The following is a 27043-nucleotide window of genomic DNA, read 5'->3' as shown; positions in this document are numbered from 1 at the left end:
CTTGGTGTCCCCCACTGAGTACAGTGCAAGAAGAGGCATCTCCAGAGCTGGCGCCGCAGGCTTGCCACTCACTGCGTCAGCTCCTCACATGCGTCTTTTTGTGCCAGCCTCGCAATCCTTTAAGGTCTTACTTTCCCCATTTTAAAGACAAGCAAATAGTGTTAGCCCCCCACCCCCACCCTAAGATTGCACAGGCACTGTGTGCAAAGCCTGCTAGGTGGGAAAGAACAGGTGTAAGGGTTCTAGCTCTGTAGAAGGAGAAGGCGTTTATCAAAGAAATAGCTGTTACCCCGAGTCAGGTCCTTATGGTCAGGAAAGCACACAGCAATTTGGCTGGAGCATGTCCGGATTTATAGGACAGACAAGGGTTTAGCCACACATTGAAATCCTTTTCAGTTTTGTCTTTTTAAGTATTCAACCTGACAGGACAAAAACAATTTCATGTGCTTTGATCAGTTCAACGAATGATTTTTTCAACAAAGAAAATTAAGTTTTCTTCCAATCTATATGAGAAAAAGAAAGAAAGAAAGAAAGTACATGAGAACATGAGAAAAGGAAACTGGGGTCTCCTCTATGCTAAGCATAATGCAATTATTCCCTCTTGTGTGGTTTGGTGGTTAAAATCTGACAGTTTGAGGTGGTCACTCTCAAACACGAACCTCAAACAATGCGTTTTATCTACTGCCTAAAAAGTATGGATCTTGGGAAGAGAAATTTTTCTTACCCTGATAAGACAGTAATCTCTTACCTTGCTGACTCAAATGTACTCGCATATTAATTGCTTCAGACCCCAAAATCCCTGCTGAACTGGCTAAATTGTGGGCCAAATTCAATAATCCAACAACCTCCTATTCAATGCCTCACCAAGATAACTTTGCATGTTTAATTTAAAAGTACCGATCGCTTTTAAATGAAGTGCTAACGCAAGCCCGTCTACCTCAGCCCAAGGCAGGGCTGCCTCTGACAGACAGCTCCAAGTCAGGGAGCGAGACTCAAGTCTGCGCGCTCTTCGGACAAGGTAAACACAGCTTGCGTCTCTCTTCCAAATGGTATCTGCTCTCCCAAATCAACCCTTTAAAACATGCCCCTTTAGGTTAATTTCCCTGATACAGAGGCTAGGAGATCTAGTCTCAGATACTCAAATATTATCTGTACCGATTGTATCTGATTAGCAAAAAATACACAACCCTCCAGCCAATGTGAATGCCTACGCTATTTTAGCTGAATTGACCTAAGGCATTTTTTTCCTTTCTCTTTTGCAACTGTGTTCCATGTTTGACCCCTCAAATTTATTTTAAGTAGTTTTGCAAACAGCTTCCTCTCCCCCTTCCTCCCCCAAGCAGCCAGCATCTCACATTTCTCGTGCACAGAACATGTTTTGTCCACCTTGGGAAGTGGCACTTGGGGAAACGGAGAGACTGCTTCAGTAAACTTGGAATCAGAAATAGGTCTCATTCATTCAAGAGATTAAAACAGTATCAAGGGTTTGTTTTTATTTCACCAGAATAAGTCGGAATTAAAGCTGTGATTCCCAAATGTTAGAATTCACAGCAACCCTTCTGGCTTGTAAAAACAAAAATCTTACTCCCTGGTATCGATGGTGAAAATGTCCCAGAAATATATATAAAATCCCTGCCATCACTTCACTACTCGGCTTGACGCCACACACTAATCACCATAATCAAAATGCTCGGTGGAATCTTTTCAAACCAAACATCCAGAGCTTGTTCAATAACAGTAACAATAATTATTACAATAAAATAACAATTACAATAATAATAACAGGGATTTGGAGATTTAACTGAATAAGGAAGTACGAACAGTGAAGGCAGTTTTTGGCCTGTGGTAAAGCAAATAGGTTCCGAGAGACGTTACAGGAAAAGAATAGTAAGTCCATCTGAATTCATTTAGGGTTCTGGGCTTCTGGAATCACAAAAGTCCCACTGTAAAGATTCACTATGAATTTTGCAATGTCAACAAGTAAAGGAGTTTAACGGGAAAAAACAAAGTGCCATTTTGTCCTTGGAGTTTATGTACTATTTCTACCAATTTGCCTACCCCAAAATGAACCTACCTTTAAAAAGTTTCATTTAGAAATTCCACTTTTAAACTAAGTTTGAGTCTGAACACAACAACAAAATCTGGTTATGGCTTAGCAAATATTCACATGATAATCTGTCTGGATGCTACTGCCTTCTTATAAAGGACTGATCTTCAGAAGCTAAATTTTCTAGTGCTCCTCCTCAGCCCCCAAAATACAAGTTACCTATCAAAATTACTTCCATTTTCACTTTACATGCTGAAAGAGTTTGTGGGAAAACATGGTATTTGAATGTTTTGCTTACAGGAAAATAAGATGGTTTTCATATTTCAAATCTGCCCAAAAGAGACATTCCTTTAAGACAAATGAAAAGACCTCGTTCCAAAATAATAAAACCTTCACTGAACATGACTTAGTCCACACATTTTTACTATATAACTTGTGATTCTGAACTCCCGTTTTATTTGCTGTACATGTATTTATTACGGTATATTATTTTGCCATGAGTTCTACACATGTACCAATATGCAGATAAACTAATCCAATAGTCTGAAATTCACCTTGAAGTCCAGTGTGTTTGTGTCAATAAGCATGTTTTTGAGAACCAGACGGCCTATCATTTACATAAAGAAAGTCAACCCATTTTTTTACGGCTGTGATTTCTCCAATCAAATTCTAAATGGGCCACATGTCATCTCCTATCTGTTACTCTTCATTCATCTCTTTGCAAATCAATTTTCCCATTTATAAAAACAAACTTGAGCCTGCTCCTCTAAGACAAATTTGACAAAAATGAGTATCTCCATATTTTTAAAAATTCACAGCCAATTTCCCACTTAGTTTAAGCAATCTGTGTTACAGCAAAACACAAAATCAAAGAATTTGGGAGGTTCTTTCAAGTTTGATGTAGTAAGATTTGGCTTGATAGGGAGTTCTTTACCACCCTAAACGGAGTGTTTTCTGGCTTAGCTAGAGATGCGAAACTTCCAGAAATTTCAGAGTCATGCATATCTGAGGGAAACTGAAAGTCAACAAGACCTTTTTAAATTCCCTGCAAAGGTCTAATGTTTTATTGTTAGTTTATAAACTTAAAAAATGTATCACTTATATTTGATATATTTGGAAATGTGCATGCCCAAAAAATAAACAGTAAATTCAGAAGGAAAAATTGTTTCCTCAATTGAAAGGAGGGCACCCTCAACAAGTCTTTAGAAAAATTAAGGTTTTCTGAATTTGTCCCCAGGCATCCACATAGGTCTAGCTCAGGTTCTAAAAATATTAAGCTAGTAAGAGCTTTTTTTTTCTTTTTTTTTTTTTGGTCCCAGTTTTAGAAGAAGGAGTTAACAAAAAAGAGCCTTCCAAAATTTGGTCATATAAATTCCTTTACAAACCTCTCCGCAACACTGAATCAACACTCTAGTATGTTCATTTATACTACAGAAAAAACTATAGCATTTCAGGGAAGCCCACATTTATAGTTGGCAACGTAGAGTCACAAGGGACTAGGAGCCTTTAGTATCAGTAGGAAAAGTAACAATGATAACAATAACCATGTTTATTAAAAGCTTATCAGGTACCAGATATATTTCTTCTAATCCTTAAAATGGTTCTTTCCTATTCTGCAGAGCAGGAAGTCAAGGCCCGGAGAAGTGAAGTAATCTGCCCAAGATGAGACAGCTAAGAAATGCAGAAGCCAGGATTCAAATTCAGTTTCCCAGCCTCCAAACCTCAAGTTTTAAAAATTATATCATGTTTGCACTCATGCTGTGCTATTCTATTTTTTTGTTGTTGTTGTTTTTTTCTCTTAATACTGACACACAAATTATTTCAAGGAAAGCTAAATCACATATTTGGGGGCACATCTGCATTCAGCAGTGATTGGCACCTATCCGCTTCTGAACACAAAACAAGCCAAGGCTTCCTGCAGACTAATCTCTCCTGGTAGACAAAACACGCTGCTTTCTAATAAACCATCCATGTTTCTCTTCTGGTTTCCGTCCCATCTTTCCCCATCGAGGGCCTTCCTCCTCTCAACTCCAACTGCACTCACAACATTACAGCCACATCAACGTAGCTAAGTACTGATACTCTGATGACTTCAAGTGTGTTAATAGTTTCTCCCCAACTACATCCTCATCGATTTAAAAACAAGACAAAAATCATATACTATCTAGGGTATCAGACGCCATCCATCTAGCCTGCCTACCCAACCAAAAATAAGTGAGACTTCTGACAAATGGTTTACTTTTATGTGAACAGTCTTTTAAAGATTAAAAAATCAAATCATAGTTACGATCACATAGCTAACACCATTTGTTGAGTACTTTATAGGTTGCAGGCTCAAAGGTAAGCACTATACGTAGCTGATGTCACTGGATTCTCAAAAAACCTGCAAGGTGATTCTCCCCATTCTGAAGATGAGAAAATGGAGGTTCAGAACAATGCATCATCACAAGCTAACCGCAGAGCTGGGGTTGAAGCCCAGGCCAGCACGCTGAGCCCAGCTCCTTCCACTACTCCTTATAAATAAGCATAGCTACAGGTGTCACAAGCCACTGTTAAGGAAAGAAGGACACGGTGCAAATCCAGGCCAGTGAGCACATCACTGGTGCCAGAGGAGTAACCACGTGCCTCTTCAGGGACTCACCACTTCAGGGACTCACCACTGAACCCACGTTTTCCCAAGTTGTGAAGAGAAGCTCAGCAAGCTCCTCCCAGCACTGAGATCCCCCAAAGCAGGAACCATGTCTTTTCCTTGGGCTTCCCAAAGCCTGCACTATGTCGGGATGGCAGAGTCTACATTACTGGTACTCATTAAATGGAGAGTAGCTGTTGAATTTTATCAGCCCTCCCAAAGAGCTTCCCCGGGTGTCTGCCAGCCTCCACCTGGCCTGACATCAGTCCAGCTTCACCCAGAGGTCAGTCCCGCTTTCCACCCATGCCCATCTTCCTTCAAACCTTGCTCACTATGTTGCCCCATCACCTACGGCCCTGGCTGCACAACAGTGGGGCCGTGCAAGCACACTGCCAAGAGCTCCTGCTTGCCCCCCTTTACAGCACTCCTCATGAACCCTGAAACTAGCCATGGGGCCGGCACCTGGCACCTTTCTTTGAAAAAAAAAAAACAAAACAAAACAGGAAACGTTGAAGAATTTGAGACCAAAGACCACAAAAGAGGAAATATTCCTAGCAATAGAGCATCTCCACAGCATGAGATTTAATCCCAGGCTTGGAACCTCAGAATGACTTGGAGAAAAGGGGGTTTTGTTGCAGTAAAGGTTGAGAGAGGAGGGGGAAGAGGAGGAGAAGGGGGGAAGGGGGAGGAGGGGAGTAGGAAGGGGAGGAGAGGGGAGGAGGAAGGGGATGGGGGAGGAGGGGGGGAAGGAGGGGGGGGAGAAGAAAAAGAAAGAAAAAGAGAAAGAAAGAATGCCGATGATGACATTAGACAGGAGAGAGGCCAGCTTTGTCCTGCATCCTGTTGAATAGCCAAGTAAAACAATGAATCTATTTTTTTCCCTCCTCTTTTTGCCTTAAAAAATTCAAGAATTTCATTTCCTTCTTTGAAACATAGCTCTTGCATAATTCCAGTGCTCTTTCCTGCTGTCTGCAATGCTGAGGGAAGACGGCGTTTGGCTCTCCCCAGCGACCTCAGAAGTGGAGGAATTCCCGTGCCAAACCTCGCAGCGCTGGTCCGCAGGCCACAGTGGCAGCGAGCGAGCGAGCAAGCGAGCGCGGCTTCCATGCACCGCATCTCTACCACACACCCAGAAGGAGGCTAACTGCATCACAGTTACTACTGCTAAGCCCGACAGCAAACCCCAGAGGTAGGCATTATTCTTTTCAAATGGGCAAAGAAACTAAGGTTCAGAAAAGCAAAATAAGTCACAGTCACACAATAAGCTAGTAGGGCGGCCAAACTTCCAATTTAAATCTTGCCTGTCTGAGTCTGGAGCCCAGGCCTTTGCATCGCAGCCTCTTCACTCTGGGAAGTTCTGTGAGACAAAGTCTGAAGCCTCCTTCTGGTTTCCCAAAGGCAGCTATTAATCAGGCATGACAAGCAAAGCACCAAAGTTTACAGTGTTTGCAAACTTAAAAATGTTTACCAGCTCCAAAATACAAAAAGAAAATGGTAAAAACTGGAATTACTCAAAGTTGAATTAAATGTCTGCTAAGATAGAAGATGCCACCAGTACACTAAGGATTCAATGCAGATAAAAGTGTGCATAAATTGTATTTTATGTGGGATGTCAGCACATTTTATTCATGTTCATCTGCTTTCTAGGCTGCTGGGGGGTGGGGGGCTCAGGCCACAAAGGTCTCAAAACAGCCCTCAGTTTCTCTGGCCCTTCTCACCGGAGGGCACTCCCACCAGGCCCGTGGGCAGACCCTGAGGAAACAGAGAGGGGACCGCCTCTGAGAGCAGAGGCCACGGCAAGCATTTCCTACAGGAGGCAGGAACAGCTTTCCCAGCCTCTTCAGAGTTCCCAACCCCAAAAGACTGCTATGCAGCTGGGTGCGCACGGCCCCCCTCATCCATCTGAGACACTGTGGACCAGGCTGGAGCGAGAAAGACCTCTGAGCCCGTCTGCCATCATCCACAAGTGGGCACGAACAACCCCCGGTGCTATCTCCGTCGGGGGACTCCGTTTTCAGCAGCACTTCCTCCGCTTCCAACTCTTCCACGGTATTGGTAAATATTGATAATTACCTCCAAATGCAAACACGAAGCAGTTTGTGTTTTGAAATGCGGATCATAATTCAAATTGGAAGCTGACACTAATCATTTGATGCTCACTTGAAAAGACCAGATAGGCTGTGCAGGAACATTTCAGTAGGGGGAACGATAAGGAGAAGGGAAATAAAAATTATTGGTGTTTACTCAGTCTGCAATGCTTGTGGAAGGAAACTCTTTTAAAAGGGAGCACTTCAGAATGGTTATTCAATCTGAATTTTACAGATAGCACTGGAAATATTTTCTCACAGAATGCACTCTATCTCTACCATCATATCTCGCTGGTGTGCCGTTCACGTCTTTCATTGCAGGAATTCTCACTCAATTTTGCTCCATTATGAGCTGACGGCGACCCAGAGTATACAAGGCATTCAGGAATCTGACTGGAAATTACTACCAAGGAACATCTGTCCCATTCCCCGCTTGCCAACCCTGCCTTAGGGAGTGAAGATGCAAAACAACCCAGAATCCACACACAGAAACAACTTTTCATTCCCCTTACAAACTAGGCTGCTTTGGAAATTGAGGGCCCCAGCATTTTTCAGAAATTATGTTCCTGGAAAAACATGGCGTGAGCGTCTTTTGAAAGCCCGCAGCTCCAAAACCTTCTTTTCCTACCCAGACCCTTCTAATAAAAGCCAGGACAGGAGCTTCATGGGGAAGCAAACGAGAAGGCCACCCATGGTTCTCCTCCCTCGGTGCTGTCAAATTCAAATTCTGTATGAAATCCTACTGATCAATTAAAGACCGTGAGGATGTCACAAATACTAATATATTCCACAGTGTATGCGGCATCTATCTTATGGACACACTCACTTTGGAAGATTTATGTTGCGATTAGAAGAGATTAGAAGAAGACATCTGATTTCATATAGGGCTAAGCTTGGGAACCCAGCTTTTCTCGATGGCTATCAGAGGATCGAGGCAGCAGCGCGGCAACCCCCCCCCAACCTAGATTTCATTTTGCCTCGTTGCAGATGCTCAGAGGGGCTGAACAACAGACACGCTTAGTGAATCAAATAAGAGGACACCCATCGGTGCCTGTGCCCTAGCTTCATGTCCAACAACCCCCCACGCCCACAGGCTTATAATGGGGTCAGGGCCAGAGGGATCGACATCACAATAACCGCTCCCTACTACTACGTGTCACAAGCTTTACAGCCATTTCTCTGACACAACCACCCCGAGCAAGATAATCACCTGCATTCCAGGTGCGCCCGGCAGGCTCAGAGAGGTGAAGGGGCCCTGCCGCCGGAATGCACGGATCCTTCCACCTCACCGTCCCGCCCTCCAGGGTCTCTGGCATTTCCTCGGGGCGCTGCTCTGGCTGCTGCTGTTGCAATGTGCTAAGCTCGTTGGGGTGTTAATGTGCGGCACAGACGTGGCACCCACAGTTCCAGGTTGGGGGGAACAGAATAGGTGTGAGGCCCCAACTCTGGCACAGGCTGCAATCTAGTCGGATGGGGGGCTGCACACTAATATGTGTCTCTCTGGCCTGCAAGCCTCTACAGAAGAGCACGGGAGAGTTGAAAACAGGCCAATCCTTATACAAAAGCAGACACGGCCTATTTCAGATAGTAGATTGTGCCCCCAGGAGGCAGGGAGATCACCTTTTTTCTCTCCTGGAAATTCCTTGCTCTGGTTAAAACCATGAACTTGCAGAGAAAGGTTGATAACTGAAGCCCACATCTTCAGATGTTTTCAAAGTTAAGTCAGATAATCTTTACACTGATGTGAAAGGGGAAGAATATACATTTGACCCCTTGCTTCAAACAAAAACCCTTCCATATGGTTTTTAATTAGAAAGCAGTTGTTTTGCTTTCGCAACACTCTTTAACCTCTGCCATTGTAGGTACAAGGCCGCAAACCGTACTTTCGTTTGATGAAAAAAAAATAAAAAATAAACGCTGAAAGAAAAAATATTTTTCTTTTTAAGGAAAGAAAAGATAGCAAGCAGCTATTTCTCGGAAGGGTCAGGCGCTTAAAGGCATATATGGGAAGCCATTATGGCTGTGGCTTACAGTTTATTTTGTCTTGAAAAAGTCCGAGGTCATTCTAACTATGCTGACCTGTTAACCTGCACACTGATCATCTCCATCCAGGACCGTAAGCAAACACTGCCCTCTTGTGCACCGAACAGTCCCGGAGTCAGCGTGGAGATGGGTTCCACCTACCGCCCTGTGGACGGCTTGCAACTGTACAGCTGCCTCTCGGGGCCTGGAGATGTGTCAGGAAAAGGATGACACACATCTGTTACCAGGGCGCTTGCTAAAATGTCCCCAGATTGCCTTCCGAGACAGATTTTGAGATAAAGAGGAAGAGAGGAAGATTCAGCTGAAGAAATCAAACCAAAAATAACTGACTCTTATCTTTCCTAGAAAATACTCATTCCTCGAAAAGAAACTTTATTGGTTACCGTGGCAAGTATTCTCATTATGTACTTGTAAAAACTCTTAAAAACAGCTAATGAATCTACAGTAACAACTATACAGTACTTCTTTTTTATCTGGGAAATATTTGCCAGGCAAAGAGATTCCATCTGATTCTAGAGGGGGGAAAAAAAGGCAGGAGGAACCCAGGTTGCTCTTTCTCAAAGGACTCCCCCAAGGTTCAGTGATATGGTCCTCTTCTTTCTGATGAGCCCCAACCTGTTACAGTTACCTGCAAACATTCTCCTCCAACCTGGGGACATGGATGTCTCCAGAAGACCAAATTGGCATCTCAAGAGAGCTTTTTTTTTTTTTTTTAAAGATTTTATTTATTTATTTGAGACAGAGAATGAGAGACAGAGAGCATGAGAGGGAGGAGGGTCAGAGGGAGAAGCAGACTCCCTGCCGAGCAGGGAGCCCGATGTGGGACTCGATCCTGGGACTCCAGGATCATGACCTGAGCCGAAGGCAGTCGCTTAACCAACTGAGCCACCCAGGCGCCCCTCAAGAGAGCTTTAAAGGACATGAACTACTGTCCCTTATTAAAGAACTTGAGAAAAATCAAAGACAGAAAAACACCCACTCAAGTCTGGGGCCAGGCCAGTCCTGCTTGGCAGGAACCTCCAGGGTAAGGTCCTGGTCTTCTCTAAATGGGTCTCCAGTTCCAGTTCTAAACCACAAATCATCAAAATGCAACCACCCCTGTACCGTTCCAGGCACAATCCAGGATGGGTCAGATCTCCTGCTCAGCTCACTTCTGGGAGAGAAAGAGAAGGCAAAATCTGCCCCCAATGCATTACCTTCAACCCAACAGGCACCCCAGAAGAAAAGGGGATGGAGATAAAGATTTAGGGGAGTGTGCTCCATGGGCTGTGACCAAGTCTCAGAAGGTGGGCTGGGTGCCAGCGACTTCAGCTATTTCACTTATCATCTCTGATATCCAGTGCTTGGTTTAGTGCTTTAGGAATGTATCCTTAATCTTCATCTGGCTTGTAAATCATAAGCAGTCAATGTGAAATGGCCAAACACAAGCACAAAGCAGGGAAAACTATCTGGTTCACTTTATGCCAGGATTATCTGCCAACTCCTACTTCCACTTCAGCCCTCTCCTCTACCATGGGAAGAAAATGAGGGGCACAGTACCAGAAACAGACAGGACTAAGGGTGGGTAAAGGCCTAAGGATGGCCCCACTGAGACCATTCACCTCCAAAAGGCTGGGCAGTCTCCCTCCGCCTTGCTCTCTGTCCTCATCTCAGAATGACAAGACATGCAGATCCTTTATCCTCCAGCCACAGCGAGACTGACATGCAACTCCAGTATACAAATTTGTCTAATATGCCAGCCCCACACCAGGTGTCTGTTATGGAAAAGGGCTCTGATACAGTCAGCCAGAGTGACCCTCTCACTTGTACCACAGTCCCGACCTTTCTCCCACCTCAAAACCCTCACACGTGCTACTCCTTCCCAGCACTCCAGGGGCCGCCGCGGCTCCTGTTCAACCTTCCAATTTTAGTTCAAGCTTAATTTCCTTAGAAAGGCCTTCCCTAGCCTCCAAATAAAGGAGACTCCGCATATCCACTTGTCCCTCTCTGGGCACCGTGTCTTGTCCTTTGCAGCACTATCACAATTTCTAATGCTGCGTGATCCCGCTTATTTCTGTAACACCTGCCCCCCCCCCCCCCCCCCGGTGGTCAGCTACCTGAAAGCAGAAGCCACTTTTTCCTTGCTCACCAATGGAAACCCAACTCCTAGCTCTAGATTGCTCTGGACTTGCTGAATGAATGAACTGATGTAATGACACACCTTTCCTTCGACAATGTCTAATCTTACAGATAAGTTTCCCTAGGACACTAGAATCTTGGGAAAAGAAATGAAAGAAAGCCGAGGAACCAGGCCAGGTGCTCAGACAGCCCCCAGCCTATTGCAAGAGTAGATGACAGAACAAACAGGGAGCTGCCTGGGCAGAGATTGGGAAAGTCAGGTCTCTGACACTGCAACACCCAAGACATCAGCCCCCCGAGGCCCACAAGGGCCTAGGACTTGATGTCTCACATTTTCACGTGTCTTTTGGACTTTCCCTCAAGGGAACACATGAAGAACTGAAGGTGAGGCTGGCTAGCTGATAAAGGTGACTGGGAGTTGGGGGCAGGCCAGCAGAACAGCACCACGTCCCTACCCTCTTGCCTCAGCGAGTCCTCTTCCCTTTCCCCAGCAAGTGTCATATCATGCAAGCATTTTGTAATGGTATGTGAACCCCAAGTTCACATCTGCCCTCCCAGGTTCCTAAGAACTGGTGCTCCAGGAAGTTCACATTCAGGAGGAATTCCGGGCCCAAAGCTTGACCATCCAAGAGAGGAACCTCTTTTTTGTCATGTTATCAAGCCAGCCCTGGGCAGAGCCGGGGTCACCCCCTGGACAGCTACCACACCCAATCTACCTCTGGAGGGCCTCTACTCCCTTCACCTTCGAAGCCTATTTGCAGAACAATCACTGGCACCGGCCACAGGCTTGCATTATGCTCATTTCCCCATCCCCAAGCTCTGGGGCAAGTTTAAAAGTCCTCGTCCTGTCTCAGAATCAGGTCTGAATTAATACCCTTCCTCAAAAGAACTCCAGTAGCAAAGTGAAAACAGACGCACTAGACAATGCCCTTTGAAAGCCCCAGCAGGGATGACTGGTGACAATGCAGCCCCTGGCTCTGAAAGAAACCTTAAGGTTAAAGGTTCACGGAGGCAGAAGAATTACCAAAGTACAAGTTTGTTCAAATTTCCTCCGGCAGATTTAAACAACCAGGGTCAAGCTGAAGATTGCTGGCAAAAACCTATGAGACAACCCAGCCCCTTTGAACTGCGTGGAGAAAGGAAAATATACGGTCTGGGAGGGATCTATGTTATAGCTTTTAAAAATGTTCTTGAAAAGGTCACCCCTGTTAACTCAAAATCAGCCCGTTGAAGGATGTTTGAAAACTGCTTCTCTAAAACAACAGGGCTGCTGGGCCCTCACCGTGTGCGGTGAGCAGCACTAAGGTCGCCGTGTTCCCGGCATTAGTATGCTGACCCTCTGTGGGCCATGAAATTAACCATCAGCGCGGCAGAAATCTGCTCTGAGTTAAACTACTTTGCTACGCAAAGTGGCCTGAAAATGAAATATGAGGACTGAATTTCCACTGAAAGATGAACTTGTCTAACCTCAAGGCAGGCTTCCTCCACTGTGAACTCTGTGTGGCCACTGGTTTCAAGCACCCCAGGAGGGTGGGTAATTGCTGCAGGCAGTGGGAAATGACCTCTTATCCATCCATTCGTTCGTTCACTTGTGTCTGCATGCACCAAACATTGACTCGGGACCAGGCCAGGTCCTGGGCCCCTGCACACAGAGTTGAATGATAACAGGCTCCTGCCCTCAAAGGAATCAAGTCTAGTGGAAAACATAACCCGGTAAACAGAAAATGACAACAGATGGGGAGAAAATGAGATCCTAAGGTATAGATAGGATGTCAGAGGCCCTCAAACAAGGGTCACCTAATTTAGGCTGGGGAAAGCCAACACTGAGGCTTCCCAGAAAAGTACATGTAGCCAGATGACGCAGCATCGAGAGAGCATGGTCTGTCTTTCCTGAGACCTGCAAGTAGTTTATTAAGCTGGGAGTCCTGACAGAGACAAAGAGACACAAAGCCATCAGGAAGGACTGCTGTCAGCCATGCTGAGGAATTTGGCTTTTATGCCAATGGAGGGCAACTCAAGACTTTTAAAACAGGGAGGCAAAATAACTATATTAGCAATTTAAAAAGAGTTCTTGGCTACAGAGGGGAGGATAGTTTCAAGAGAGGGGGGCTGGAATCAGAGACACCGTGAAGGAACACCGTACTCATCCAACTGGGCACTAATGGGGGCCTGTCCTAAGGGAGCAGCTGAAGTGATGGGGAAGACCACACAGGTCAGAGGACATGCAGGAGGGACAAGATTTGGTCACTGATTCATATGAAGGAAGACACACTGAGGATCATTTCAAAGGTCATGCCCTGGGGTGCCTGGGTGGCTCAGTCGGTTAAGCATCTGACTCTTGGTTTCGGCTCAGGTCATGATCTCAGGGTCATGGGATCACATCCCACATTGGGCTCCGTGCTCAGCTCGGAGTCCGCTTGGGATTCTCTCTCCCTCTGCCCCTCCCCCCACTCATACTCTCTCTCTTTCTCTAAAATAAATAAGTAAATATTTAAAAAAAACAAAAAAAACAAAGAAAGATCATGCCTTAGGAAAATGTAGGTATCATTCCCCGGGAAGGTAAGGAAGTGAAGAGGGTGGTCTTGAGGATGTGGAGTCTGAGGGCCTGTGATGTTCACTGATGAGGAAACTAGCCCAAGAAGTAGATGGATCCACAGGTCTAGAACTTCCTACTGAAATGTAATTAAAATTAAATAAAAGGAAATGTCCAGTTCCTCAGTTGCACTAGCCACAGTGTGAGTACTCATATTAGCCACACGCGGCTCACAGCCACCATGCTGGACTGTGCCACCATACAACATTCCCATCTGTTGGAAAGTGCTGAGCAAGGCCCTGCAGGATTTGTGAAAAACTGTCACTGGCAGCCAGAGTGTCCACCTCTGTTGGCCACACTGATAGCTGATGGCAACAAGGTCTGTGCTGACAAACACCAGCTTCCCTTCCTGATCTTCCCATCTACTCGTCTGTGCAAACGCTCAAGAAATGGTGGTCTTCTTATATAGTCTTTTTTTTTTCTCTAGAGCATAAGTTCTGAGGACTATCTCCCAATGTGCCCCGGATCATCATCACTTCAGAGAATAAGGAACACTGAATAAACACACAGGCGCACACGCACGAGGGTCTTTGGTGCTTACGGCATAAAGGCCTGAAAATCACCTAGAAATGACCACAAGCAGAGCTATTTTTTAAGTGCCACACTGCAATATAACTGGGAAGGCAGAGCTCTAGTGTCTGTGTCAGATGACCAAGGACAAGCCATTGACCCTCCCTGAGCTTTAAGCAGCCCAAAAAAATCTATGATAAAGAACGAAGCCACGAAGCCAGATAGGGCGGGTTCCTGAGGCCAAGCAGGTCAATGCTAGCAATTCCAAGCACTAATTTTAAAAGAAAAAAAGTCAGGTTTATCTTTAGGTAGCACCTGTGTATGCCACCAAATAAATATCCTCAGGAAGTAGGTTAGAGACAAAGGAAATTATTTTAGTCTTCCTGAAGGCCCCAAGACAAGAGAGGCATCATCACAACACAAGAGATATGGAAAGAGGGAAAGTCAACTTCTCTCTTAACAGCAAAACTTGTTTCTTCTCCTGCCAAGAGAGGATCACCACATTAACTAAGTCCTCCCCACTCTCTCCCCACCCAACCAAGGCCACTTCAAAGCAGCAGGAGCCTAATCACACAGCACAAGAAAATAAAAGACCCAATTAACAACAACAACAAAAAACAAAAAACACAAAACAAAACTCAAATAATCCAGGGGAGAATGGAAGCTGAAATCTCTATTTTTGACAAATTGACATATATAAACTGCTCCTCAGGAGCCACAATTCCTACCAAAGTAGGCATGGGCTAAGGTCTGAGAGCAGCTTCCCAGCAAACCAGGGTCTCTGAAATCAAATTGGATTAGTCCCCTACTGAGCCAGCTACTGACCTCTGGAGTCTCATTTTTATGGGCTGTACAATGTAGAAACTCTCCCACCTCCGGCTGGCAAGGTGGAGTGAGATAATAAAGGGTCTAGAACGGTGGCCAGCAAACAATAAATGTTCCCAAAGCGTCCATTCCCCCTCTTTTCCTTCTGAGAGGCAGACCTTCCTCAGCCTCTGCTCTGCACTACCACGTCTGCACCCCCAGAGCCACACTTTCCCTCCTGATGGTGTCTATTCTGCCTATGGTTGCACTCCCTCACTCTTCCAGCCAGCTCTGGAAGCCTCAGTCAGAATGAGGAGAGGGATGCATGGCCCCAGACCACTTGTCACAGGCCCTCTCCTCAGACTCTTCAAAAGCTGGCAGGATCTCCCAGCTTAAAAACCTTCCACCTGCCTCCAACTACAGGCTCCCCAAGCTCCTGAGCACTGGGGCCCAAGGGTCTCTGCAGCTCAGCCTCATACCCTGCTGCTTCCCTGTGAGCTCCACACTCCAGTCCTCCCTTCGCCCCTATGTCCCTGTTCACTCTGAGTCCTCTAGCGGGAAAGCCTCTCCTCTTCCCCACTGGGAAAATCTCAGCCTTCAAAGCTCCGACAAGACAGCCCCTCCTCCTAACTCACCCAGGACCCTCATGCCCTGGCCTTACCTCCTCCCACTTCTCCTGCTGACTGGCTGCCCCCTTCTTTGGCCAGGTCTGCTCTCACACCTCTGACGGCTCAGGCTGCTCCCTGGGTCTGCTCTGCCCTCTCTTTTTCTATGCCTGGAAACCTCCAGGTCACCCTTCCAGGCCCAGCCCAGGGTCCCCTCCTGAGGGATGCCCTTATTGCCTGTCCCAGGCAGAGGCACTCATATCCTAAGCTCCTCTTTATAAAGCCCTTACGACTCTGCATCTTAACTGGCTGTTGGCACTGCCTCCCGCTCTTCCCTGGCCCTCCGGACTGTGAGCTCCTTGAAGATAGGCACGTCTGTATCTGCCCTCACATCCAAAGAGAGTGTACAATATATGTTGTTTGTAGAGTCTCTGAATAAATGGATGAAAACACTAAATAACAGTGCCATCTGATCCTCTCCCATCATACAGGCTGACAACAGCCCTCAAAATGGGGGCTACAAGCCCAAATGTCTACAGGGCCCAGGCAATCTAAAAAGCACACGCCCCTTCTACTCAGCTCCAGGCCTGTGCCACCACACTGGAGCATGGCTCTGCAGATATGAAAATCTTGTGTTTCTAAGAAGCCAGGAATCTGGGTTGTTAAATGAGATCTCCTGATTTCTTTCTTTATTGGGGTGGGGGAGGAGTGCAGAGGGAGAGGGAGAGAGAGAATTTTTTTTTTTTTTAAGATTTTTTTTTTTTTTTTTAATTCATTCAAGACACAGAGATACAGAGAGAGAGAGAACATGAGCAGGGGGAGAAGCAGAGGGAGGGGGAGAAGCAGGCCCCCCACTGAGCAGGAGCCCGATGCGGGGCTTGATCCCAGGACCCTGGGATCATGACGTGAGCTAAAGGCAGACGCTTAACCATCTGAGCCACCCAGGCGCCCCGAGAGAGAATCTTAAGCAGGCTTCACACGCAGCATGGCTCAATCTCACAACCCTGAGATTATGACCTGAACTGAAATCAAGAGTTGGACGTGCAACCAATTGAACCACCCAGGCCCCCCTGATCTCCTGATTTTTTAAATACTAGCAATGAATTTTTTAAAAATTCTAATTATTAAATGGGCCACCAAAACACATCTGTAGGCCAGACTCTGGACAAGACCCTAATGTGGGATGAGACCCTACCATGGGATGAACAGACAGGACAACCCATTCACCTATCAGGCACAGATGTCCTATAAAGACAGAAATGGGCAGATCGAGGAATAGGACAGGAAGGACCCCAACAGGCTTTCCATACACAAGCAAATGGCACTTATTACATGCTTACTATAGCCCAGGTAATGTCTTAGATACATTTAATCCTCTCAATATATATTCATTTATTTAATTCAATTCAACTCAATTATTTAACTCAAATATTATTGAGAAAATATTTGCAAATCATCCATTCATAAGGCTCTGGTATCCAGAATACATAAAGAAATCAATAATAAAAGCCAAATAACTCAATTTAAAAAATGGGCAAAGGATCTGAATAGACAATTCTCCAAATAAGATAGACAAATGGCCAACAAGCAATGAAAATATGTTCAACATCACCAGCCATCAGGGAAATGCAAATTAAAGCCACAATGAGATAGCACCTCACACCCACCAAGATGGCTATAATCCAAAAGACAGACAATAACAGGTATTGGTAAGGATGCAGAGAAACTGGACCAGTGTACACAGCTGGTGGGAATATAATGTGGTGCAGCTGCTATGGAAAACAGTCTGGCAGTTCCTCAAAAAGTAGAAATAGTTAACCTATGACCCAGTAATTCCATTCCTAGGTAATACCAGGGAATAAAAACATATGTCCACACCAAAGACTTGCACACAAATGTTCACAGCAGTATTATCCATAATCGCCAAGAAGTGGAAACAATCCAAATGTCCTTCAGCTGATGAATGGATTAAAAAGCAGTATAGACATATACTGGAATACTATTCAGCCATAAACAGGAATGAAGTACAGCTGGGGGAGGCAGAAGGGAGAGTTACTTTTAATGGGTATAGAGTTTTTTGGGGTTTTTCTTTAAGATTTTACTTATTTATTTGACAGAGAGAGCACACACACGCACAAACAGGGGGAGCTGGAGAAGCAGGTTCCCTGCAGAGTAGGGAGCCCGATGTGGGACTCGATCCCAGGACCCTGAGATCATGACCTGAGCCGAAGGCAGCACTTAACCAACTGAGCCACTCAGGCGCCCCTAGAGTTTCAGTTTTTTAAGATGAAGAGTTCTGGAGATGGATGCCACTAGACTGTAAACTTAAAAATGGTTAAACAGTTGAGGCGCGTGGGTGGCTCAGTCGGTTAAGCATCTGACTCTTGATTTCGGCTCAGATCATGATCTCAGGGTGGTAGGACTGAGCCCCACAATGGGCCTCCTGCTGAGCATGGAGTCTGCTTGAGATTCTCTCTCTCCCTCTCCCTCTGCCTCTCCCCACCCCTTTCTCTCTTTCTTCCTCTCTCTCTCTCCCCCCCTTAAAAAAAATGGTTTGATGGTAAATTTTATGTAATATTTACTTTACCATAATTAAAAACAAATTTTAAAAAATTTTCTCTAAAAAAGGAATGAAGTATATATACTCCATGCTACAATATGATGAACCTTGACAGCATCACACTGATTGAAAGAAGCCAGATGCAAAAGGCCACATGTTGAAAGATTCCATTTTTATGAAATGTCCAGTAAAGGCAAATCTGTGCACATTAAGTAGATCAGTGGTTGCATAGGCCTGGGGGAGGGGAGAATGGAGAGTGGCTGTTAATGAGTATGGGGTTTCTTTTTGTAGTGATGAAAATATTCTCAACTTAGATTGTGGCAATGGCTCTATACAACTCTGGGAACATACTGAAAACCACCAAAGTGTACACTTGAAATGGGCGCATTTTATGGTATGTGAACTATATCTCAATAAAAATATTTACAAACATTATTGAATATCTACTATTATATGTGCTAAGCCCTGGACTGGCCCTACAGCTACCAAGACAATTCAAATGTTGTCTCTGTCCCTGAGATGCTTCCAGACTAAAAGGAACACTCGAATAAAGGGAAGTGAGCTGTTGCAGCAGAGCAGGAGAGACACGAGGTGCCATCTGACCCTAGGCGGGCTCATTCCTGCTCCTCGCCCCACCCTGAGGCCATCTCAGAAATGCCAGGCTCCACCTCACCAGGACACAGGCCTCCGGATCACCCAGAGCACCAGAGCTACAGACACTGTCACCTTGGGCACAGTCTCAAAGGCCTGCTGGTCAGAGGGAACAGACTCAAGCTCCAAGACAAGGGTGCCTCATCCCTAGCCTGTTCAAGGCTCTGGCCAACAAAAGAATGACCGAGCAGGGACTATGTCTCAGGGCTGAATTTACGGGTTGTTTCCTGGGATGCCTGCCCATCTTATTCCAACCTGGATGAAGTGATTTTTGAAGAAAAACCCAGGAGACAAAGAAGATAGAAAACAAAGGAGATGCTAAATAAAAAGTTTAAAAGCAATTAATTTTAAATGATTACAGCTTTACCAAAAGCTGTGGCTATGATTTCCTTCTGACTTTGATTATAACCTTCCAGCTAAATATTTGCCTCCAGAAGGCAAAGTCTTTGCATTATTTTCTATTCCTAGCATGACTACAAAAATATTCTTTGATTTAACATTTGATATGTTTTGTTCTCAAGGGCAAGCCCCATGAGAAGAAAAATGTACCCCAACAGAATGAAATATGACTACCTGCTTCCATTTTTCTTTCCTGTTGGTTCCTGCTCAAATATTCTGCATTTATTTAAACTCAAGGCTGCATCTCTGATGTTGTGTTACCTCCACCCTGTCACCCAAACCAACGCAAAGTCACCCGCTGTCCAGCAGCAAGAACACGGGCTGCAGACAAAGCTCAACTTGAGAGTCTCCTAGAGACAGCGAAAGACACTCCAACTTGGAAGGAGATCGGGAGGGGTCAGAGAGTGATAAGGTAGCAGGAAAAACAGAAAAACTTGTATTTGAATATGGGCACCGTTGGCACTGAGTGCAGCCAACTTCCTACTGGACATAGAGAGGCTTTCAGCACTTTAACACAAGAGACACCAGTACTGGCCTCCGCTTTACTTGGTGGTAGAGGGCATCCCAGAACAGGCACCACAGAGGACAATCTTCCGTTACGGTGTGCACCTTTTAACTAAGAAGAGAAAACCAAAGGCAGCACCCCCAGAGTGAGCACAAAGATACAGGGAACCAAGGCATGGCAGATTCTAGGAGCTAAAGAAATTAAGGTTATGGGGGGGAGGGGGGGGGGAGGATGGGTTAGCCTGGTGGTGGGTAATGAGGAGGGCATGTTATGCATGGAGCACTGGGTGTTATGCACAAACAATGAATCATGGAACACTTCATCTAAAACTAATGATGTAATGTATGGGGATTAACATAAGAATAAAAAATTAAAAAAAAAAAGAAATTAAGGTTAAAGAAGCAGTTCCACTTATATCAACTCCTTTAAATATGTCTCAATATTTTAGGACACACATATATGAATACGATAACATAACAACGTACTGCTGTACAGATTCATAAAAAGACTAAGGCAAAGAAAACCCAAATCGGGTTTTTTGTTTGGCTGGCTGGTTTTACATTAGCATAATGCCCAAATTCCGCGCACTGCCAGGCCCCTTTGTTGTCTCTGCTTATACGGCTTTCTGGGCATTATGTGCAGGTACCCAAAGGGTAATGTAAAAAATCTGTTGAAAACACACATTCCTTCACACACCTTGCTTCACGGGTCCAAAGACAGCATCTCAGACAGACTGCAGAAAAACTGCAGGGCACACTCCTTGATAAAACAAGCCAAAGGGACAAGCACTTTCTCCACATCGGCACCAAGAGTGCAGAGAGCTGGAAAAACAGAGAAGGCAAAGTAGCTTAAGTTTTACAAAGAATGTTTTCTCCCAGGCTGCAGAGACAAAGATCCCCGGTGCTGCTGACTGTTTTCCCTCCAAAGAGAGTAACCGAGCCAGACTTACAAGGCTTTGGCAGCTCTCATCAGCTCCAGCCAGGGAGCACCCAGAGACCCAGAAAGGGTCCAAGCCAGGCAGGAAGCACCACTTAAATGGTGGGCAGAGGAGGCAAGAGATCAGGGCGACAAGTCGTGGCAGAAGAGCTGCTGTTCATTAACAACTGGAACAAAAGACCAGGAGACAATACACTGTTAATCCTAGCAGCCACAAGAGGACTATAAATTGCCAAGCCAAGATACCAGCATTTTTCAGCTCTCCTCTTTCCTACCAGAGTTAGATTGAGGATGGGTCCAAGTCCCTCACCCCCACCCAAGTCTTTAAAACATACATTACTGAATCTTTTTGAAGTTCTAACACTGAAAGATTTATACTCTAAAAATGGATCAGAGAAAAATACTGCCCTGAAACACTACTACAGGGGCTGCAGTGGACGGATACACTTTTTCATTCCCATTGAGAATGCCAGAGTAGGAGCTGCGTGGTCAGATCAACACAGGTTCAAACCTAGCCCTGACACTTATGAACTATGCTACCTGCCTGACCTCTCTGAGCCCTGTAAAATGGGAATATCACCTCTTACCTCACAAGATTGCTTTGAGCGTTAAATGGGGGGAAAAATAGCTTAAGGGGAGCACTAAATAAAGGCTAAGTACTACTGTCACTATTAACCTCCCCCTGGTACCACAGGAGTTTTATCTATGGCCACACAGATCGAGGAAATAAAGCCCAATTTTCTCTAAGTTCAGAAAGGAATCTTTTGGGTAGTGAAAAGACTTTGGGGGGAGCAACAGAATCAAAGAGAACTGGCTTTAATATAAGATATATTAAACTTCAGAGATATCATCACAGAACTGAGACAATCATTCTAATTTCCTTCTACTAGGGCTAATGTATTCAGCAAGTGGTCTAAATCACTCACAGCAAGCCAGGAATTCTAACAAGAGCCCAATCTTCCAGCAATCCCAGGTGTAGGTGCATTGCCTGCTGCCAGCACAAGTCCCTGCCTCGGAATCTTGCATCGTCCTAACACTCAGGCCTGATCTTGTCACAACCCTGCTTTAAAACGCTGCCAAGGCCCTTAGGAGAAATCTATGCTAAGGGCCTAACCTAATCTAAGTTCAACACTTAGCACTCTAGAGGATCTGGCCCACCAACCCTTCTACCTTCATCTTCATCACACCTCCCCACACAGCATGCTGATTTCCAGCCACAGCTAAATGCTAGCAGTTACCTCTAACTCTAAACAGACAAAAAGTCAGGTTTAAGGCACAGAGCCCTGACCAGGCATTTCCTCCACTAGGAAAGCTCTTCTTTCCCCCATGATGCCCTATACCCCATTGCCCAGCAAAGTGAGTTATTCCTGCTTTTGTCCTGGATGGAAAAAGCTCTGATAGGTCACTTTGTACATCGGACAGTGCCCTCTCCCCAGTTCTGCTGTTAGCTCCTAGAGGGAGAGAAAAAAAATCAACAAGCACAACATACCTACTATAGGCCAGGCCCCATGCTGATTGCTTTCTGTCCACTAACCCATGAAGAAAGTTCTTTGCTCACTATTACCATCCAGCCCAGAAGTAGGACACAGCTTCGTCCATTCAAACTTACCAAATGCCTACCACACACCTGGCTCTGGCCCAAACACTGAGAATATGCTGGTAAATAAGCCAGACATGATTCCTACTCTGCTCTCGTGGAGGACAGACAAAGTAAACAAGTAAACACATAAAGAGTTATCAGGTAGGGCGCCTGGGTGGCTCAGTTGGTTAAGCGACTGCCTTCGGCTCAGGTCATGATCCTGGAGTCCCTGGATCGAGTCCCGCATCGGGCTCCCTGCTCAGCAGGGAGCTTGCTTCTCCCCCTGACCCTCCCCCCTCTCATGTGCTCTCTCTCATTCTCTCTGTCTCAAATAAATAAATAAAATCTTTAAAAAAAAAAAAAAGAGTTATCAGGTAGTGAAAAGGGCTGTAAGGAAGTAAAACAGGGCCATGAGAAAGTTCCTGGGGGAGAAAATTGAGGATACTTTAGCTAGGCAGCTCAGAGGAGCCCTCTCTAAAGGACACTCAAGCTGAGATATACATGAGGAGCCAGATGTACCAAAAAGAGGGAACAGCAGGTGCAAAACTAGCCCATTCAATAAGTAAAAATGAGGCTAGAGAGACTGAAGGTCAGAGCAAGGGATGAGCTCAGAGGAAGAGGGAGGCCAGATCGTGGGCTCTGCGGCCCACAGAGAAGAGGTTGGATTTTACTCTAAGCACAAAGAGAAGCTGCTGGGAAGTGTTGAAGCTGAGGGCTGACATGATCTGCTGAACCTCTGTAAAAGGAGTTTTGCTGCCTTGTGTATGGAAATGGAGTAGCAGGAAGAGGAGGGCAAGCAGTCAGTGAGAAGTAGGTCCAGCATTGTAGGAGATCAGCTGCCAGAAGCAGGGATTTGGCCTCTGGAGCAATCTCAAGAAGGCAAAGATGGCTATGGATTTATAAGTCATGAGGATAATTGAAGGTATTAACCAGATCCAGGTTAGGGGCAGCAGAGTTAGGTAAACACCAGCCCAGGGTACTTGATACTTTCCAAGCTTCAGGTCCTTTACTGGAAAAATAGGCCTAACACTCCTACCACTTGGGGTTGTTGCACAAATGCAAGTTTTCAGCAACAGGCATGGGCCAGAGCAGGTACTCAAATGTGGGCGCCCTTTCCCTCATTTTTTTCTCATTTCTCTGAAAAGGGTGGGAATCTGATCTATGGAAGGAGGGATAGTGGCAGCCTTGGTCTCACCATTCCACTGTGTTCAGGTTGCATTTTAATGCCTGTAAGAAGGTAAGGAAAGTCTCCTCACTCAAGAGGTGAGAGAAAAGTAAGAAGAACCACGGTGTACATACAAGAAGAGAAAAAATTCCTCTTCTTTTCTTTTACAGTCTAAACTAAGGATTTGCCAAATTCTTGGAGGCATTAAAATTTGGTTATATAGGATAAGGCTGGCACCTGAAACATTTTGTCCTACAAAGAGCTTCTCTATAAATGGATATGTTAGAAGGGGGGCAGGGGGAGCATAAAGTGATCTGAGGAAGCATAGGAAACAGCTCCAGCTTTGGGACCAGGGGGACCTGGGTGCCACTTACCAGCAGCCTCCCTATATCCCAATTTCTTCAACTATTAAATGGTAACCACCACACTCCTTATAGGGTCACTTACCAGTAGCCTCCCCATGTCCCAATTTCTTCAACTATTAAATGGTAACCACCACACTCCTTACAGGGTCTGCCTGGGAAGTGGCAAACATGCAAGAAAAGCAAAGCCAATAAGACCTGTGTGGTTGCTATCTGCCAGTGTGTGGAAGGTCCAAAATTAGATTCAAAGGTCGCACAGTTAGTAAAGGAAAAAGCCAGGCCTCAAGCCCAGTTCTGACTTCAAAAGCATGTCCTTCATTATTCACCTACACTATTTACTAACAACAACAACAACAACAAAAAACCTAAAAGTGCCTTGTTTTATTTTAACCTGGCTCTTCCATCTCCAACCTAGACTGGCTCAGAGTACCTGTCTTAAAATGTACTTGGACTTGAGTAAACAGAATTGTTAAGAGAAGGGAAGGGGAAAAGGGTAGAGAGGATCACATGACCCTTAACATTCATCTGATGACTGAAACACGACTTGAGTGGAAGACTTTAGGCCGGGTGACCTTGGGCAGGTCCCTTCCCTTTGAGCCTCCACTTCCTCTACTGTAAAATGGGGAAATGACCTCAGACTGCCTGCAGCATGGAACAGCTGGGAGGTAACAAAGATTAAAGTACTTAACACACTCATCACTACAACTGGGACCCAGTATGCCCAGCGACCAATGAGGCCATCCGCCACCAAGCCAATAAAACCATCTGCCCAATAAATATTCCCAAATGTGCTTGTAGGTGTAGAGAATATCATATAATTGGAAGGAAACAGAAGGCAATGGAAAAGAGGAACGTAACCAAATACTCGGGTCAGCAATGAAGAAAAGACTTCTTTTAGCTGTACACCCTTTTGTGCCAGGTGCTTCTATTATTTCATCATTTTCCTCTAAAAATAGAGCAAGTTTTAAAGCCTTGTCCACAGGGCTTTACCACTGTGGTAAAATGTGTCCAGAAAAGTAATGCACAAAGGTATAATAGTGGCTTCCTCTGGAGAAATAGGAGGGGCAATCAGGGGACCTTTACCTAATTTGAAATGTTCTATTTCTTCACAAGCAGAGCCATTCGTGTATTACCTGTATAATTAAAAATTAATTAAGTGATACATCTTTGGAGGGCATTTTGGCAATACCCATTATGACTGAAAATGCATGTGCCCTTTGCACCAAGCCAGTTCAGTTCTAGGAGCTTATCCTACAGATAGATTAGCACCCCCACCAGACTTGTTCTAGAAAATTCACTGAAGCATCATTAGCAAAAACTGGAAATGACATAAGTGTCCATCATTAAGAGTTATTTAAGAAAACGTTGGCACAAGTGTACAATGGAATTTTATATGACCCTTAAAAATAATACAGCTTTTGGGGCGCCTGGGTGGCTCAGTCCCCTAAGACTCGATTTCTGCTCAGGTCATGATCTTGGGATCCTGAGATTGAGCCCCCCCAGGGCTCTGTGCTGGGCGTGGAGCCTGCTTATGATTCTCTCTGCCTCTCTAAGAACTAATAATAATATAGCTTTGTGTGTACAGATATGGAGCCGTTGGTGTTGACTAAAATAGTGTCTACTATTTTGTGAAGAGAAAGAAGAGGAAGGGGGTTTACACACGAGTATGCTTGTCTTTACGTGGAGTTTTTCTGAAATGATACAAGGAACTGGGAAAAGCGGTTGACTCTGGTTGACTCTGGAAATGGGAACCAGGAGACCAAAGAACGGGTGAGCGGAGACTTCTTTTTTTAGCACTTTTTACATATACCCTTTTGGTAGTCTTTGAGTTTTCTTACTTGCTCGTGTATTACAAACTCATCTTGAAAACAGAAAAGCAGAAAACAAAACCAAAAACTTTAAGGAGGCACTCCTGCGCGGTTATGCTGGGTGGGAAGAGGTTCCAAGTCAGCCGGCCGCGAGTTCGAGTCCCAGAACCTCTGCTCCCTTGCCGCGAGGGGCCTTCAGCGAGCCCCGTCCTCCTCTCGCGACCTGGGGGGAGGAGGCGGGGTGCCGGCCGTGAGGTGAGGCCGTCTCCCTTCCCCGGCAGCGGCTCGGGCGAGCTCGGACACGGCGCCCGGCCGCTCCGCCCAGCGTCCCCGAGCCCGGCTCCCGCCCCGGCCCGCGCTCACCGCCAATGATGGTCCGGATGAGGGAGGCGTGCCCGGGGCAGTCGACCAGCGTGACCTGAAGCTGCGGCTCGCCGGGCTCGGGCTCGGCTCCGGACGCCGCCGGGGGAGCGGGCAGCGCCGACCGCAGGCGCGCGGGCAGGGGCACCGAGAAGCACGAGAAGCCCAGGTCGAGCGTGATGCCGCGCTCGCGGCTCTGCGGCTGCTTGTCGAAGGCGGCGGTGGAGGCCGTGGTGCTCAGCGCCCGCGCCAGCGCCGTCTTGCCGCTGTCGATGTGGCCCAGCACGCCCACATTCACGTTCACCCGCCGACCTGCCATGCCGCCGCCGCCGCCGCCCGCCGGCCCTCCCCTCCCGCCGCCGCCGCCGCCGCGGTCCGGCCGGTAAAGCCGCCCCCCCCGCAACCCGCGCGCCGGGCACGCCCGTTCCGGCCCCGAAGCTTCCGCCCTCTCGGCGCCCGCGGGCGCTGCCTGGCACCGCGCAGGAGGAGGAGGCTCCGGGGTCGGGAATTGACCAAGGTCACCTACTGTGGGGCTGTTCTCTCCCCTGGCTCCTGCCACCCGATGCCTCGAGGAGATTGAGAATGGGGGGATCCGTCCATCCATCCGTTCATTCAACAGGCTCTTATTATGTGTCTACTGAGTACCAGGCACTGCTTATTCACGGCACTGGGATACAGTGCTCTCTCCATGCTATACTATATTGGAGCGCGGGTGGGGGTCAGACAGTAAACAGGTGAACTAACGCCTGAACCAGATCGTTTCAGAGAGGGAGAAGCCTTCCAGGGAAAATAAAAGCAGAGATTAAGAGGACTAGCGCGCCAGGAGAAGGGAGGACAGCTAATTAACAATGAATGGTCAAGGGAAGAAGGCCTGTCGCGGGTTGCTGATTGAGCTGAGGCTGGAATGTTAAGCCGGAGTCAGTATGGGGGAATCTGTTAAAGGCTGTTAGAAGATGGCAGAGAAAGATGTCATCTCTGACTCAGGAGTTCTTGCCCTTTGGGTCTGCAGCCTGGCCTCAGGAGGGGCTGCAGAGCCCCAGATTGTATGTAAAATGTTATGCTATGTGCTTGTACTGGAGAGGGTACAGGACTCTCAAGAGATTCTTGAAGTGTCTGGAGCCACTAAAAAGGTTGTCAACTACAGCTAACAGCCAGGGGTCACAAACAGGGGTCTTCACTGGCTAGGCAGATGACTCAAGGAGAGAGATTAGCAGGGCTTAGATGCCAGTGAGTGTGGAGACTGGAGGCCTGAAGAGCTTCCTTTGTAGAGGAAGCCACTGCT

At 46.2% G+C, this 27043-nt stretch overlaps 1 protein-coding gene across 2 annotated transcripts in view; it reads right to left on the bottom strand.

The window, feature by feature from the left end:
* Positions 1-26116, bottom strand: part of EEFSEC (eukaryotic elongation factor, selenocysteine-tRNA specific) — a 245714-nt gene extending 219598 nt beyond the window's left edge. For both annotated transcript variants that reach the window (XM_034998286.1, XM_034998287.1), the window contains exon 1: positions 25765-26116. In XM_034998286.1, coding sequence (XP_034854177.1) covers positions 25765-26080 — 316 coding nt within the window. In that variant the 5' untranslated portion in view covers positions 26081-26116. The remainder of the gene's footprint in view (positions 1-25764) is intronic.
* Positions 26117-27043: the final 927 nt, after the last annotated feature.

The sequence above is a fragment of the Mirounga leonina genome, unplaced genomic scaffold (assembly GCF_011800145.1).
Source record: "Mirounga leonina isolate KUSES-001 unplaced genomic scaffold, KU_Mleo_1.0 Mir_94, whole genome shotgun sequence".
Taxonomy (NCBI): domain Eukaryota; kingdom Metazoa; phylum Chordata; class Mammalia; order Carnivora; family Phocidae; genus Mirounga; species Mirounga leonina.
The sequence above is the reverse complement of the archived record's forward strand: the minus strand, read 5'-3'. Positions and strand labels throughout refer to the sequence as shown.